Raw genomic sequence first — 15,377 nt, 5'->3', positions numbered from 1 at the left:
TTAATCATTAGAGGCCAGCCATAAAAGTGTTGCTGATGGAAAGTTCAGGCCATGGTGGCTGGGGAGTGGAGAGGGCCTGCCATAAACGTTTATGGCCCCAATGAATCCCTCGCTCTAACCTTGACACTATTTACTGAGCAGGAGGGCTCAGGAGGTCATGGTGTTGCCCAGCCATTGCTGTGGGTGCTGGCCGGGGAGCTCGGGCTGGGCTGGCCCTGGGGGGGCACACACGGGGGTTTGCATGGTGTGATGGAGCAGGTGATGTGCTCAGGCATTCTTCGGCTGAGAAAGCTGCTCTGGTCTCTGTACATGTCTGACCTTGTTTACTACCTGTGTGTGGTCCTGCCATATTCCCCCAGTCCCCCCACTAACCGCAGGATCCTCTCCCTTGGCAGCTGCCATCAGTCTGTACTGAGTACGGAACGACGGGAAGGATGGAGCAGAGGCTGCACTGGGGGATGTGTTGGGGATCAAAGCTGACAGCAGCAAGTGGAAACCCAGGGCAAAAAGTGCCAGGGCAGTGGCACAGCCAGAGCACATGTCCCCTGGGCCATATGTGGCTGTGCACAAGGAGGTGTGGGACTTGCTCCTGGCAGCATGTCCTGCTCCCACGGCCAGCAGTGCATCTGTATCCCACACCGCAAGGTGGCCTGAGGTCCAATGCCATCCTTCCCATGTTCTCAAAGGATGGCAACCCCTCCCACTCCTGTCACTTTGCCCTCCTGGCATGTCCCGATGCTATCCTGGGGAGCCCTGGACGTCCCCCCAGGATTTTGGCGAGACCTTCCGGCAGCCCCGGGGTGGGTGGCGGGGGGACAGGGACAGTGCCGGGAAGGGTGCCTGGGTCTCTGTTGCGAGCTGGGGACAGGGATGACAGCAGTGGCAGGAGCGGTCTGGTGCTGACACCTGCTGGGGCCGCGGCACATGGCAGGTCGGGGGTAGGGGGGACACCCCCGGCGAGCAGCGGCACCGCGGCGGGGTCCGGGTGTGCTGGGCAGGGACGGGGACCGTCGCCAGCCGCCCCCCGGGTACCACCTGCCTGCACGGGCAACGCCCGGCAGCTGCTCCTGGGTCACCCCCAAACCTGTCCCGAGCTCTGCTGAGGGGGTCTGTACTCCGCACCTGGCAACATCTGCTCCCACAAACCTTCTCTTGTTGCCCAGTGGGTGAGAGCTCGGTCCCCACCACCCAGCCAGCCCCAAGCAGCTCACGGGGTGTCCCAGACACCTGCAGCACCCAGACCCCCCTCCCTGGGGAAAGGGCTGGGTTGGGCTGAGCCAGGTCTGGGGGTGACATGAAGCCCCAGGCTCCCCCGAAGCCCCAGGGATGCTGGTGACCAGGGACATGCAGTGCCCGGGATAGCAGCACCTGCTGCCCAAGGCTCTATCCCAGCCCCGATACTTTCGAGGACAAGAGCGCAGGGACGGAGGGACAAGGCAGCGGCAGACGGTCTGAGTCACTGCAGTGACGGAGAATCATCCGTTTCCATGCTCAGAAGTCGGTAGCTATTTATTGCACTTGAACACCAATAATAAAACTGACACTCGCCCTCCCTCCCGCACCCACCCCACTCCCGGACCCCCCACTGCCCTCCCCAAATAGAGCATCCGAGTTGAGCAGTGATCATTCTGTTCACAGCCACAGGTTCCAAAAAACAAAAACAAAACCAGAAACAAAGCCAAAACAGAACAAAAAAAAAAAGGAAGAAAACAAAAGAAAACCCACACAAAAGGAAACTAAACCACTCCCTCCCCCCGCATCAAGCTCCCACTGAATCCAACACGGTCACACTGCTCAACAGTTTGAGTGCACTTACAAAAAAGATAAGAGAAAGGCGTCAGCTGCAACCGTACGGACTGACAGACACGAGGGGATGGGCAGATATCTGTCCCCAGGGCCTGATTTTTTTGTTACTTGACAAAGCTTGGTATACTCTTAATAATATATTTTTTTTGCAATCATCTTAAATAAATATTTCCATAGAGACTTCCTGTAAGTATATATATATTTTTATATATATAATATATAAGAGAGAGAGATATCATTTTTTTCTTAAACCACTGTTAACGTATTTTCCCTGCTTGTCCAAAAAATATTACAAAAGCCCTAAAATTGTGCAACAGTTAGATAAAAGGGACAACAACCCAAAGAAGGAAGGAGCTGCTCAATACAGCCCCCTTCACCGCCCTCTCTCACACTCCCTATTGACCTGCAGGTGGGAAGGACATTCAGCCAAGGTGCAGGGAGCTGGTGGGGGACAGATGGCAGAGGGGCCACCAGCCCCTCTGATATTCCCACAGCCTGTTCACGTCCGGGTTTTCCTGTCTGCTACGGATGGGCTGGGACCTGCACCTTTGGAAATGGGTAACGGTGAGATCTCTACTGGTTGTTGCATCCAGAGAGGGATGCACACCATGAGATGTGTCCTGCAGTGCAGAAGAAGGGTTACCTTGGCTTCTGGGATGAACAGAGGAGGTGGTTATGGGATCTTCTGCTGACAGACACCTCTTGGTCCACAGGGCTATGGTTGCCCTCTCAAACATGGCACCTCCCCAGCTATCCTGCCATGGGCTGCAGAGCAGACCAGGAGCTCAAATCGGGAGCAGATGGCTGCTGCCGCCTACTCCAACCTCTGGGGTTCCATGGGGGCATCAACTCATGGAGGGCAACAGGAGGGGAGGCAGATTTGGGGTCAGACAGGGGTTGGGCAATTATTTGGCGGGGGAAATACACCTCTCCCAGCTGTGCCTGGCCAGGGTAAGGGGCAGAGCATCTGTTCCTCCAGCAAAGAGCAGAGGCCCAGGAGTGGCCTCTTCTTCCAGAGCAGATGCCACAGCAAGACCTGAGAAATGATGATGTTGCAGCTGGACCCAGGAAGCAAAAACAGGTGATTCCCAAGCCCAGCCATGGAGCTGGGAGCCTGAGACCACCACAGCAAGTGCTTCCACTCAGATATCCCCTGTGGTCTGTGAGAGGTGGAAGAGATGACCAGTTTGGAGGACTTCTGATTTTGGTTTGACCGGGGTGGTCAGGCAACCAGATGAGTCGGATTCTGTCTGTACTAGGAAATGAAATGTGCTGCAGCCTGATCTCCAGCCTTGAGGCCAATAGGGACAGGAGGTCCATGGTGGTAAACTCCATCCCAACAAGGTGGCCTTGTCCATATTGCTTATCAGGAACACACCCTGCACCTTGTCTTGCCCAGAACAATGGCAGGAATGTTGGGGCGATGTCAGTTAGCACATGCCAGGGATAGTGCCAACCGCTTAAAAGTACAGACATAACAGCAGCACCCCTATCTCTGTGACCCAAAGAAGGATACTGGCAGTTGATGATTATTTTTTAGTTTTCCTGCAAGTTTAGGAGAAATCAGGAAATGTGAAAGAAGATCGAGACAGAAGCTGTTCACCATGACTACCGAAAGAAAGGGTGGTGGTACATCAGTACTTGCTCAAAGATGTTCTGGGAATACAGGAATCTGCTCTGGAGAAGCAGTGTGAAGTGGGGAAGATAAATCAGGCAGAACAGAAACCTAAAGTGCAGGTGCTTAATGCTGCCAGCGTGGGCAGGTTGGGAAGTTGGGTCTTCCTTGGTCAGGCTTCAGCTTGACTGGAAGACTAGAAGGAGTTGAAACCCCAGACTCTGCTGCTCTTGGAAAGGATCAGGAGCATTTTAGGTGTTGCAATGACATCCAACTACCTCCAGATGAACCTGTCCCTGGAGAGATGACCGTAGAGAAACCTCAGCGAGGATGAACCTGTCCCTGGAGAGATGACCGTAGAGAAACCTCAGGGAGGAAAAATCACCTCCAAGAAGACACCTCAAAGCCTGCCTGCAAACCAAGATGTTCCTCCCTAGCAGTGACTGTCCAAAGTGGGCTCTCAGTGAAAGGAGATTGTACCTACCCCAGCAACTCATCTGCCATCCCCAACAAACCCCACTGCACCCTGTGTCCCAGTCCTTTCTCCAGTAGCAGCTGCTGGAGCAGCTTCACCCTCACAGCCCACCCGAGGTCCACAGCTACCAGCAGCTCCAAAACCAGGCTGAAATGGTACATGCTCTACAGCCCCCATGCAGAGCCCTGCTGTGGCCTCCTCCTCCTCATCCATCTCACACCAATCCCCCAAAATATTCCTGATACCTGGAAAGCCTGGGCATCAGGAGATGGATGAGACATTCGCCATGGCTGGCTTCAGAGCCAGCTCTGGAGAGGGAGAGAGAGAAATGTGAAAGAGCTGAGTCCTTCCTTTAAAAATGAAAAAAAACTTCAGCACTACATGACTACAGGAAGAAAAACAGATCTGTAAAAACACCCAAACTCTACCTTAAAATCTAATCCTCTCCCTGCATGGATTTCCCTGCTTTGGGGCCATCTCTTGCAAGACAACACAGCTCCACGGTCAAACAGCACAGGTCCACCAAGGGCATGAGGACGCGCATTTGCACACGTGGAGCATCTGTGTGATTTGCCACCAAAAAGGCATCTCTTATTCACATCACCAGTAACCATCAAACCGCCAGCACAGCGGGACCCACCAAAACATCTTTCAGGGCCTGTTCATGCCCCAGTAGTTTGGATTTCTTCCTCTCCATCCAGTGGGAAAATATTTTTGCAGTCTGCAAAGATGCGGCTGTGTTTTGCACAGCAGCTGTCCCTGCCTCCACAGAGAGCAAAGCATTCAAAACCACAGAAAAGGCAAAATACACGCTCAGAATTTACATGGAGGAAACATTTCCTTTTTTTTTTTTTTTCTCTTTTTTTTTATGTCCAAAACAAGCGTTTTTTTGTTCATTTCTTTGTTTTTCAACACACACACCATCTAGAAAGTTAAACGCCATGCAGATGAAGAGAGTGCAGCTAGAAAGTCCCCCAGGGCAGCAGCGCTGCAGGAGCCTCAACGAGCAAAGAGGTTCCAGTCGGAAAAAAGGTAACAAGAAATGGAAGAATTGCCAGACAAATACCCACCCTCGGACCTCTACCCGATAGCAAAGAGGTGAGACCAAAATTCCCCTTCCCGGCCATGTCTTCTGTCCTGAAAGCCACATCCTGGTGGCTTCCCAAGAGCCACCGCCTGGGTTTGTCCTGCTGGAAGACCCGTGGGGTGTGGGAAGGTGCCCCGGGAGGGGGTGTCCCGGGAGGGGGTGTCCCTGGGACACGGGTGCCTTCGCCTGCCCGGTGCTGTGGGATGGGACAGGACGGGACAAGTCGCCACGGCGTGGGGTGGGGGCTGGCAGCCACGGGAGCCCTGTAGAAGCATCACAGCAGCACAACCCCTCTCCAAAATGTAAACGCAACAAAAAAAAGCAACCCCTGCAAATCCCCCCACCCTGCCCCAGTTGAATGTTTCTAGTTATTACATAAAGATCCATTTCAGCAAATACTCAAAATCAAGATACGAAATACACGGTAGGTTGTTGGGGTTTTTTTCCCTATAAAAAGGCATGCGCTCAAAGTAGAAGACAGCTAAAGGCTTGTTTGTTTTCTTTGAAGCACAATCAGATTCTGCAGAGTTTTGTTACTTTATAAAGCTTGCATTCCTCGTTGTCGCTGGAAGGAGTCGTGTGGGTGATGGAGATTTGCGGCCCGAATTGGTGGCCAGCTCGGCCACCCCCATCCCAGGCTGGAAGTGGGGAACGGGGGGAGCACCAGGTGCTGCATGTGAGGGGCAAGGGTGGGTGCTCGGCAGGGCTGGGTGCCGGGGTGAGGGATCCAGACTGGGTGGAGGGTGGGGAGGAGGGTGAAGGAGCAATGCTACCGCCATGGCACATCTGGGAGAGCCCCAGCTCCCGGCTGTGCTGATGCGGTGCCGGAATGCAGTTGCCTTTTGCCTCCTCTCTTCTCCCAGTTCCACTGGTCCATGCTCCGAGGAGAGAAGGGAGGAAGGAGGGAGAGCATCCCCCTCGGCACGGCAGCCGCTCGGAGCCAGGGTGCCAACCTACTCTCTCCTGGGAAGGAGCTTGCTTACACTCCTGGGAAGGGAAAATAAACAGATAGCCTTTACTCACCCATCCAAACACTGCCCTCCTCACCTGGGGGCACATGGAATATGGAATTTGCAAAGGGTTTAAATCGCAGTTCCCCGGCCAAGGCTGCTGGGAAGCGGGAGCTCAGGTCAGGAGCAGGCAGGAGCCATGGCAGCAGACAAGGACCTCGATAGCAGCAAAGCAAAATCCACCAGTGCACAGGGAGGTTGTGGCACAGAGAGGCTCAAAACTACCCCCCTTCCCTCCTCTTCCTCGGGGGGGGTCCCAGCAGAAGTGGGGATGGAGGTGGATGGGTCCAAACCAGTTCAGGAGATGTGCGGGGTGATGGCGGGTCCCACCAACACCATACAGCTGAGCAAGGAGGCTTTTACCCCAGCACACGATAACTTGTCGGCCAGATACTCAGGTTTAGGTTCATGGTTTCTCTTTTCTTGGTTCATGCAGAGGAAGGGGGCCCAGCGCTACGGCCCCAGCGGGGTGGGGGTTTCAATGGGATGCTTGTGCAGTGCTGGCAGGGCCGTCACGTGTGAGCGGTGAGAAGCAAGGGATTATTCCAGCGGGAACCAAGCAGCAGAGCCAACAGCCAAAGTCCCGTAGGTGAAGATGTCGGAGGAGGTTTCCTCTTGGTAGTCAGTCAGTGACAAATCCCACACGGGCAGGATTGCGCTTCAGCTGCAGAACACAAACCGGACAGAGAGGGAGTTTGCTTTGACCATCCCTTTGTCAGAGCATCCCTCTCCCCATCGCCATCTCCTCCCCACTGCAGTTCCTCAGGGCAGGATCCCACCCACTTTGCAGCCTCGACCATGCAAGGAGCCCACACCATCCCCTCTGTGTCCCCCTTGCCCCATCCCCAGAGCCTCACAGGGCTTACTGCGGTAGGACCGAGGGTGCACCAGATCTGTGAAAGTGGACAATTTGCCATTTGCCATCCCGGCGGTGCCAGATGCGGGTCTCCTCGGATTGGGCGGTGCGGGGGATCCCTCCCGCATCCACGTACTGCGTGATGCGGATGTAGGCGATGCAGGCGGACTCGTCTCCCATCAGGTGAATGTGGGGGTTCAGGATTGTTGTGTGCACAGGCTTGCTGTTCCGAGACCACACTGGAGAGGGGACAAGTGCAGGCAGCTTGAGGCAGGGGAAGGAGTTTGGGTGGCTCTTGCCCAGGTCAGGAAGGGGAGATGCTTGGGTTAAGCTCTCTGCTTGGAGGGACCGAATAAATGCTGCATGGGTGTGTTCAGGATGGGTCCATCTAGAAAGCAGCTACCCAAACAACTTCTCTGCGTACAGCCCAGCCTCAGCTGACCTAACAGGCTTGATTCACCCCCTGCTGGGATCTTCCAGATCAGCCAGAGATGCTCCCAAAGCCACATTTACCCTACTCTCTCCAGCAAGCTGATGGAGGTCAAGGCACAGCTGGGCCTGTGGGAGATGGGAAGAGTCCCTTGGGAGGCAAGGGGGCTGCTTACGGTTTTCGAAGTAGAATCGGTGGAAATCCAGGCCTTCCACGAGGTTGCCCAGAGCCTCAGGCTCGAAGGCAGTCATCCCAGGGTCGCACATCTTCCTGGGGAGGTGAGAAGGGGAGAGAAAAGGGAGAGTTTGTTTCACTGCCTCAGGCATGAGAGCTGGCAAAACCCAAACAGTTCATGCTCAAGACAACTCTCCCTCAGCCTGAGACCAAGGAGCCTCTTCACCAGTGAGCAATTTGAGCAGAAGTCTGACCTCATCCCTGCACTTTGCATGAAGCCTATGCCACCTCACCTCTAGCCCACCAATGGCAGCCAGGAGCCCAGTGACGCAGGGTGAATTCTCCATCGGCCACCATCTCCAATTAAACCTCCAAAACCACTGCCATCTTCTTCGTAACAAAGAAAAACAGCAGGGAAAAACTCATATTCTCTGCTCCATATCAAAATATCCCTGCCAAGATTCTCTGAGGCAGGGATGAAGACCTGCACTCGCTCAGAAATCACTAATTAAATAGGCTTTGGACACAGAAGAAACATTCTCTGAGGAGCATCAGCTCAGTGAGTAGAAAGCAGTTACGCTTCCAAGCAGCCTGCAGCAATCTGGATATAATTGATACCATGGATGCAATGTTCCTTCTTCCACCATAAATCACATTTACAGTTATTCGCCTTTCTGCAAACCAGGAAATGGGCTCATCCATGACAATGAGACCAGAGAGATGTGGTCAGCTGAGTGTGAGAGAAGCACCAGGTTTGGCAAATGGTGTCTCCCCCTTCACTTGTTTGGTCTACATACCCCACCACCATGTCAACCTGGTCACCCAGCCCTGGGCAGCAATAAAACCTCCCAGGTTGTGTTGTCACAGTGAGAGCACCCACTTCGGGGGGCTGAGCCCACACCCCAGCCGAAACCCACACTGGGCTCACTCACGTGTAGGACTCAAAGTCGCCATTGCTTATTGCTTCGATCAGCTGCTCTGTGACTTTAATGATTTCTTGCTTCCGTACTGTTGGTTTAATGAGAAAAATAAAAGGAGAAAACAAAACAAAAGTGCTGGTGCTGCAATATCGGTGAGGTAACTTTTTCTCATTAGAAACAGACAGTGGGACATTGGGGCCCACTGGAAACTGTCCAGGGGAAAAGCAGGAGAGGGACTTCGGAGAGAGATGTGGGGAAGGGCTCTTCATCCCCATAGAGGAAAGACCTCCAAAGTCAGGGCAAAACTGAAAAGTCCTAAATAGCAAAAGAGTTAAATCACTGAGTGGTAAACTGCCCTCAGTCCAGAAAGGTGGCACAGGCTGGTCTAGGCTGCAAAGCCGTGCCAAGCCAGAACTTTCTACCCCGTGAACTCAGAGCACGGGCCAGCCAGGGCAGGCTGGACCAAGGATGCTATCACCTCCCTCTGAGATGGGAGGAGAGGGTCTCAGCTGGGGGGACAGGCAGCTGGGTGATGTGGCCATGCACCCCGGGTGACACAAGGAGGGACCCTGCGAAGGGCACAGTGCTGTGCAGCTGCTGCTGGGGAGCCGGGGTGCTGCCAGCTCAGCTGGGAAGGGATCAGGCTGCGAGAGCCGGTTTTGCTCCCAGGGATGCGGGAGGAGCTGCCAGAAGTAATCCTGGCCTTATTAAAGAAGCTCTGCTTCAAATGCAAATCGGCGTCATGCCTGAAAGGGAGCATGTTCCCCAGAGTCCTTCAGAAAGGAGGAGAGGCACCCCTGTCACTTCCCCAGCACCACCCGCCTCCGCCCCCCCCTCTCGGGGAGCCCTTCTCCGGGAGGACAAGCATCCCATTAACTCTCATGTCAGGCCAAAGTCCATCTTGCTTTGTGCTGAGATTGCTTCGTTGAGAGACTTTACAAATTAGCACCAATAAATTATTCCCTGGGTTATTCTTAGAAAGCTGGCTGTGGCAGGCGGGAGGGAGGGAGGCAGGGATTTCCCCTGGAGGCTTTTATCCAAAGGGCCATTTATTTTGCAGGAGCCAGCGGCTGGGCTGCTATCACTGCATATTTCTGCCATTTCCATGCCTGCTTTCATGGAACATCCCCGGTTTTGGCAGCCCCCACCCTCACCAGCAGTGCCCCAGCTCCTCATGGCAGTGACCCAGCAGTGAAACCACCCAAGGAGTTAAAGCAACTTCTGAAGGGTCCCAAGGGAGCACAATGGTGGTTGGTTTCACTGCAGCCAATATCTTTTCAGGGGTGGCCCCAGGGCACCCCTCCAAAACAGTTTGCCCATCCTCCTAGGTGCCCTTGCCAGTACCTTTGGTGTCTTCGTCCTCGATGGTGGTGTTGGTGCTCTCTGACGATTCCTGAGCAAAGAACAGAAGGGAGAGACGGGGCGGTGAGAGGGGTCTTCTCCCCACGCCAGATGGAGCTTGTGTGTTCGACAGCCCCCCGAGTCCGACCCCACAGCGCTCGACTTGTGCCAATGGACAGAAACCAAGGAAAACGCCAGCAGGTCCAACCCGTCCTCAACCACAGCTCTGGGGCAGCGCTGGCAGAGCCCTCCCTGACCTCCACCCCTTGTAGCCAAGGGCACAAGAGCTGGGCTGTGGAGGGTCTCGTAGGAACGGTGCTGCCTTCCCTACCGATGCCTGTGGGGACAGAGAGGGGGGCAGGTCCAGGGGGGTTTGGTGGGTTCCTAGGAGTGGTGCAGGAGGGGCAGGGAGAGGGGCTGTGCAGGGGTGGAAGACACCATGTTGACTGTACGATAAAGAGAGAGAGAGATGTACAAATTAAACAGCGAGGAGGAGCTGGGATGAGAAAGAGGGGACTGGTGTAGGAGTGAGAGAGACCACACTGACCGCAGGGTAGGGAGAGAAATGTACAATAAAACAGAGTGCTTCCAAGACCCACATGGACCACCGAAGGCTGAGACAACAGCTCTTTCAAGAAACAGCTGAGCAACTACACAGATTTGGGGGTGAAGGGGGGTACTGACCCCCCATCTCTCTCCAGGAGCCCCATCAAGACGACTCTGCTAGCGGAGCTAGAGCAATGGCTCTGCTAGCTCTTCCCAGCAGAGCCTTGCTTTTGTATTACCCATAATACCCCGATGGAGGTTGGCAAGGTGTCCCATGACCATACAGTCCCCGCAGAGGCATGGAAGATGTTTCTCCAAGGCTCCTTGGACCGATGCAGCCTGCAGACCTGAGTCAGGAGAACTGGGAGAAACGGCATGAGAACCCATCAGCAAGAACCAGGGCTGGCTTCCCATCAGGTGGCCAGCAAGTGCCTGCACCAACCCTGTTAATGGGGTTTGTGGGTGATACGGCTTTGAGGACGTTCCCTCCAACCCCGCTGTCCCTTCTTCCCTACCCCGAGGTAACTTCCAAAAACAGGGGAAGCTGGAACATGTGGAGAGGCCCAGCAATATCGGCATTGAGGAAGACGAAGGACACTCACCATTAACTGAACGCTGGAACTGGACTTTCTTTTCTGGAAAAACAAGGAGAAGAGATGGAACAGGAAGAGACACAGAGTGAGAAAGGCAGAGGGCGGCACGTAAGAGGCAGCAGCTCCTGAGCCACCCTTTGTGGTCCTCGTGGAGGGGCAAATGAAAGGCGCGAGGGGGCAACCTGGTGCTCCTGTGGGGACGTTCTGCTAGCTGCCATGCTGGTGGTGCCTTGCCGGCTCCCTCCCCGCGTTCCTGCTGGCACCTTTCTCTCCTGACCTGCCACAATCTCTGGTGTTGCTCATCCCAAGGACCTGCCTAGTCCAAAAGGGAGTCACCGACCACTTTGGTGGCTATGTGACAAGGCCAGCAAGCTCACAGGAACAGTAGTGAGATGCTGAAAAGCTAAGGCAGCTCCACCACCTGTACAGCCCTGCACCCGGTGTGAATGCCCTACTGACATTTGCAGACTCTGGAGCTGTTCTGGGAACATCTGCCCATGCTGCTGACTAGTGTGGAGATGCTCAGTTAGCTTTGGGCCAAGACCAGTACTAAGCTGGCTGTTTTAAAGCCAGCATGGCTATTGCTACTTGAACTTGCAAGGCAGACACACGGTGTGGGAAGCTGTCCTGAGCTCCAGTGCCTTAAATCAGGACAAGTTTCCTCCAAAGAGAAGACCTTACACATGCACATGGTTATCTCCAGCCTTGACCACTACCACCAGGCTTTAAGGCTTTTGGGTTGCATGACCCCATAGCCACATTTCTGCTTACAATCTACTACTGCTTCTGGACTTTCCTGTGCTCTGCTCCCTGTCTCCATCTTTCATCTAGCCAGGAGACAGGGGGATGTGCACACTAGCCTCATGCTCTTTCTCCACCTCCAACTCCCAGGGGATAAATCATAGCAGGTGACAGGAAACACCAGTGTGCAGGAATCAGAAGCTGCAGTAACAAATGACAAAGTCTTTTGCCAGCATATTTAACAAGGCACCCGCTCTGCAGAGGGAAAAGCAGCACACACAGTGCAAATCTCTCGGACAAATCCACGGAGCGACCCGTTAGGGTACACAGGTGGGCTGCAGTGTAAAAACTGCTGATATCCATCCCCTCTCATTGCTCCTTTCACAGCCTAACTGGCTCCCACCAGCATCATCACCAAGTTTCCCTCTCTGCCGGTGCAGCTCTCCACTTCCTCGCTAGGTCCTATGTTAGTTCTCACCCCTCCTTCACAAAAACAACAGATGTCCTGATGGGCAGAGTGAGCTGTGTTATTTTGGAAGGAACCTCATGAGAAACGGAGCTGCTGGAGTTGGGCTGTCTGTAGAGGGGGCTGACAGCCTCTGCTACCCAAGGACATGAGACGGGGCAGTAAACTGCAGAAATTTCAGACGCAACAGAATGCAACACAAAGCAGTGATCGCATCGAGTCTGGACATACAGTAACAGGATGCAACATGGGGCAGTGAGCTCATTAATTTAGGACGGGACAGGATGTGACATGGGGCAGTGATTTCATTAGTTTACAATGGGACAAGATGTGACACTACACAGGGCAGTGAAGGTATTGTAGCTGCTGGGACCAGAAGACTTCCCACAGACCACAGAGCAGGGATCGAAGGGGATTTTTGGTCCCACAAATGCTTTTAGTAAGTGAGAAATCTCCTTGGGAGGGTGAGTTTTGAGCCCTTTGAGCCTAGGCTAGCACCACCCCAGTGCTGAAGGAAGGGCTGTGAAAGCAGCACCAGCTACCTGTTGCCCACCTATGGAGCTTTGGGTAGGAACAGCAGGGGTGGCTGCCTGGGACCTGCCTGCTTTCATGGGGATGGTCAGTCGAGCAGGTTTCTCCAAATAGGGACCCAACTCTTCCAACAATGAACCACATCACATGGCTTGACTTACAGCCCTGCTCTGAGCAGACAGGACCGTTCCCTTCTCACCTTCCCACCCATGGCAGGTTTCCAGGTTCTTGCCTCACTTTTACAGCAGGATAGAAATAAATGAGAACCATTCAGGGATGTCCTGGCATCTGCCAGCTGCCCATGGTGGGCCATGAAAGCTTCTCCTGGAGCACCCAGTGTCTCTGTGCCCCAGTGAGCCAGTTATGCTGCAAGTGCTCCCAGGATGAGCAGGGGAATAAGAGGTGGGAATGGTAATGCTGAAGGTGCCCAACAGATGCAACCTGCTGGGAATGAACTTGCCTGTACTTGGTCTTCTCCTCCTCTACCTTCCTGGCCACCTAGCCAGGCTGTCTCACCTCCATTTGTTGAAAAGGGGGCAATAAAAAAGCAAACTCACTCTCCAGAGCCCATATACCCTCTTGAGCTGAGTGTTGGCTGGTAGACTGCGCTCTGGATGAGGGCTCACTCGCTGCTCCCTGCTCATCAGCAAGGGGCTAAGGACTGAGGATACACACTAACCTCTCTGATCCTGCTCTGAAACCAGGCCCTCCTTGCTGGGTTTCATTGGTGTGCCAGAAGGCTGTTTACCCAAACTAGGTATTTTGCTATGACAGCAAGTGCCCCTCTTCCCAGGGTAACCTCTGCCCTCAAAACTAATTTGAAGACCTAGAAGGGCTGGCAAATGGTCTTCTGTCACCACACCATCCCTGTGATGATGGAGATGAAATTTAAGGCTGTCCCTTTCTGCTGGAAACTTAGATTCAGCACCATTCCTGATGAAGCTTCTCCATCCTCCAGTCTCTCCTTCTACAGCTTAAAAATGCATCTCCTGATTGCTCTCACCTGTGCTCCAGCAGCCCACACAAAGTCAGCTCTACCTGTGGTGTCACTTCTCAGGTGACTTCCAGAAGCAGCCGGGACCTCAGAGCAGCAGAGGACAGGCCAGCAGTGGCTGGCAGATGGGTTGCTGTGACTCCTGTGGGACCTGTCCCCTGTGTGTCAGCACTGTTGTCCAAAACTAGCGATCCTGTCCTGGAAGCCACATGATATCCTGACATCACAGCCCAAAGCAAAGTCCTCTCATAGCAACGCAGGCAATCAGCTTCATGTTGCAGAATAATGCTGCATGGCCAGAATGGTCTGTTGTAGAGCTGAGCCCAGGTTTGGAAGGTTGTGCATGGTCTCAAACCTTGCAGGCTTGGCCTGTCCCAGTCGCTGGGTCTGGAAGGAGTGGGAAAAAGACAAGCCCTCCCCAGACCTCTGGCTCCACTGACCATTTGGACTGAGAAACCAGCTGAGGGCTTTGCTCTTCCAAAACCCCGTGCCCTTTACAGCCCAACAGCTGGGTCCCTATGAAGGGACTGGAGGAAAAAGAGGAGCCATGCTGCTGTTGAGGTCCTAAAGTTCTGCCTGACACCTTGCACCTTGCCCTGCGATGGGGGATGTGACCACGTCAGCTCTGCCCTGCTGGGTGGTCACTTGTACTCATGAAGGGAAGAGGGAAGGAGAGAAAGACCCTCACATGGGCCATTCCTTCCTTCAGGAGGAGTTTGACAGAGCTCACCAACCACCACATCTCCGTATCACCAGAAGAAACTGCTCAGCAGCAGGATTTTGCTGTCTCCAGGAGCCACTTTGTCCTAGAGAAGACCCATGGCCCCGCCTGAGGACTCTGCAGCCTGAGAAACTAGGTCCACCAAGCACCGGCTTGTTTTTAGAGCATCACCAAGCCATTTGCTCTGTCAAACATCACCAAGTTCATTTGCTCTGTCCACACTGGGCACAGGGGGCTGGCAGTGCAACTGAGAGGGTTAAAGGCACCATGTGCCCCCCAGCAGCACACCAGCCCTTGGGGACAGGATGGGGCAGGAGCTCTGGGGCAAGTCCAGCCCCGCCACCAGCCACAGCCCCCGTGGCAGCGGGACATGTGCCGGGGCGAGTGGGAGATGTGGTCGCCCATCTCACCAGATGGCTGCTGTCAGGCTGAGGCAGTGGCTCCAGCCTGCAAAGCTGCCTCTCTTTGTCCCCTGTCCCCTCTCCTCGCCCAGCTGCTCCACTTCCCCGGAGGCAGCAAGGGGTGAGCACATTTTGCAGGCAACGAAACAGCAGTGAATTCCCCCCGCGCACTGCTCCAGCACCAGCCTGCTCCCCTCGCTCGCCGCACTGCCAAGCCTCCTGTCCTGGAAAGAACCGAGCTGGTGGCACAGGGACACACCGGGACAACTGGGCCAACAGCTGCCCTTTAAAGCGCAGGGTGTCACGGGGACCGCTGGCACAGTATGGAGACCCCCGGCACAGCACGGAGACCCCCATCACCTCCCCAGCAGCGGCAGGGCAGGTGGGAGAGGATGGGGAGGGAGGGACTTACCTTCACGCCATCATTCTTCTTGTTGCCACCACTTTTGCCTCCTGGAGAGAGGAGGAAGGAGGTTAGGAGAGCCAGGCAAGGCACCAAGACAAGGAGGCCGAGGATCAGCAGCATGGTGTCGGGCGGCAGAGCAGTAGGACCCCGCGGGACCAGCCGGTGGCTTTTGTCCTCTCTCTAGCAACCCCTGGGAGCTCAGGGGTGACCTCGCTGACACCGTCCCGTCCTGCCCCAGCAGCTCCTGGCCAGAGGCATGACCAG

The 15,377-nt window shown here is 54.6% G+C and overlaps 1 protein-coding gene across 1 annotated transcript in view; it reads right to left on the bottom strand.

The window, feature by feature from the left end:
• Positions 1 to 1,609: 1,609 nt before the first annotated feature.
• CAMK2A (calcium/calmodulin dependent protein kinase II alpha) overlaps positions 1,610 to 15,377 on the bottom strand; it is a gene marked incomplete at its 5' end in the record, with an annotated part of 35,834 nt that continues 22,066 nt past the window's right edge. Inside the window, 7 exons of the mRNA XM_082063851.1 lie at positions 1,610 to 6,657; positions 6,860 to 7,088; positions 7,455 to 7,549; positions 8,386 to 8,461; positions 9,718 to 9,766; positions 10,863 to 10,895; positions 15,120 to 15,160. Coding sequence (XP_081919977.1) covers positions 6,654 to 6,657; positions 6,860 to 7,088; positions 7,455 to 7,549; positions 8,386 to 8,461; positions 9,718 to 9,766; positions 10,863 to 10,895; positions 15,120 to 15,160 — 527 coding nt within the window. The 3' untranslated portion in view covers positions 1,610 to 6,653. The remainder of the gene's footprint in view (positions 6,658 to 6,859; positions 7,089 to 7,454; positions 7,550 to 8,385; positions 8,462 to 9,717; positions 9,767 to 10,862; positions 10,896 to 15,119; positions 15,161 to 15,377) is intronic.

The sequence above is a fragment of the Streptopelia decaocto genome, assembly GCF_964273445.1.
Source record: "Streptopelia decaocto genome assembly, chromosome: 12".
Lineage (NCBI taxonomy): Eukaryota > Metazoa > Chordata > Aves > Columbiformes > Columbidae > Streptopelia > Streptopelia decaocto.
The sequence above is the reverse complement of the archived record's forward strand: the minus strand, read 5'-3'. Positions and strand labels throughout refer to the sequence as shown.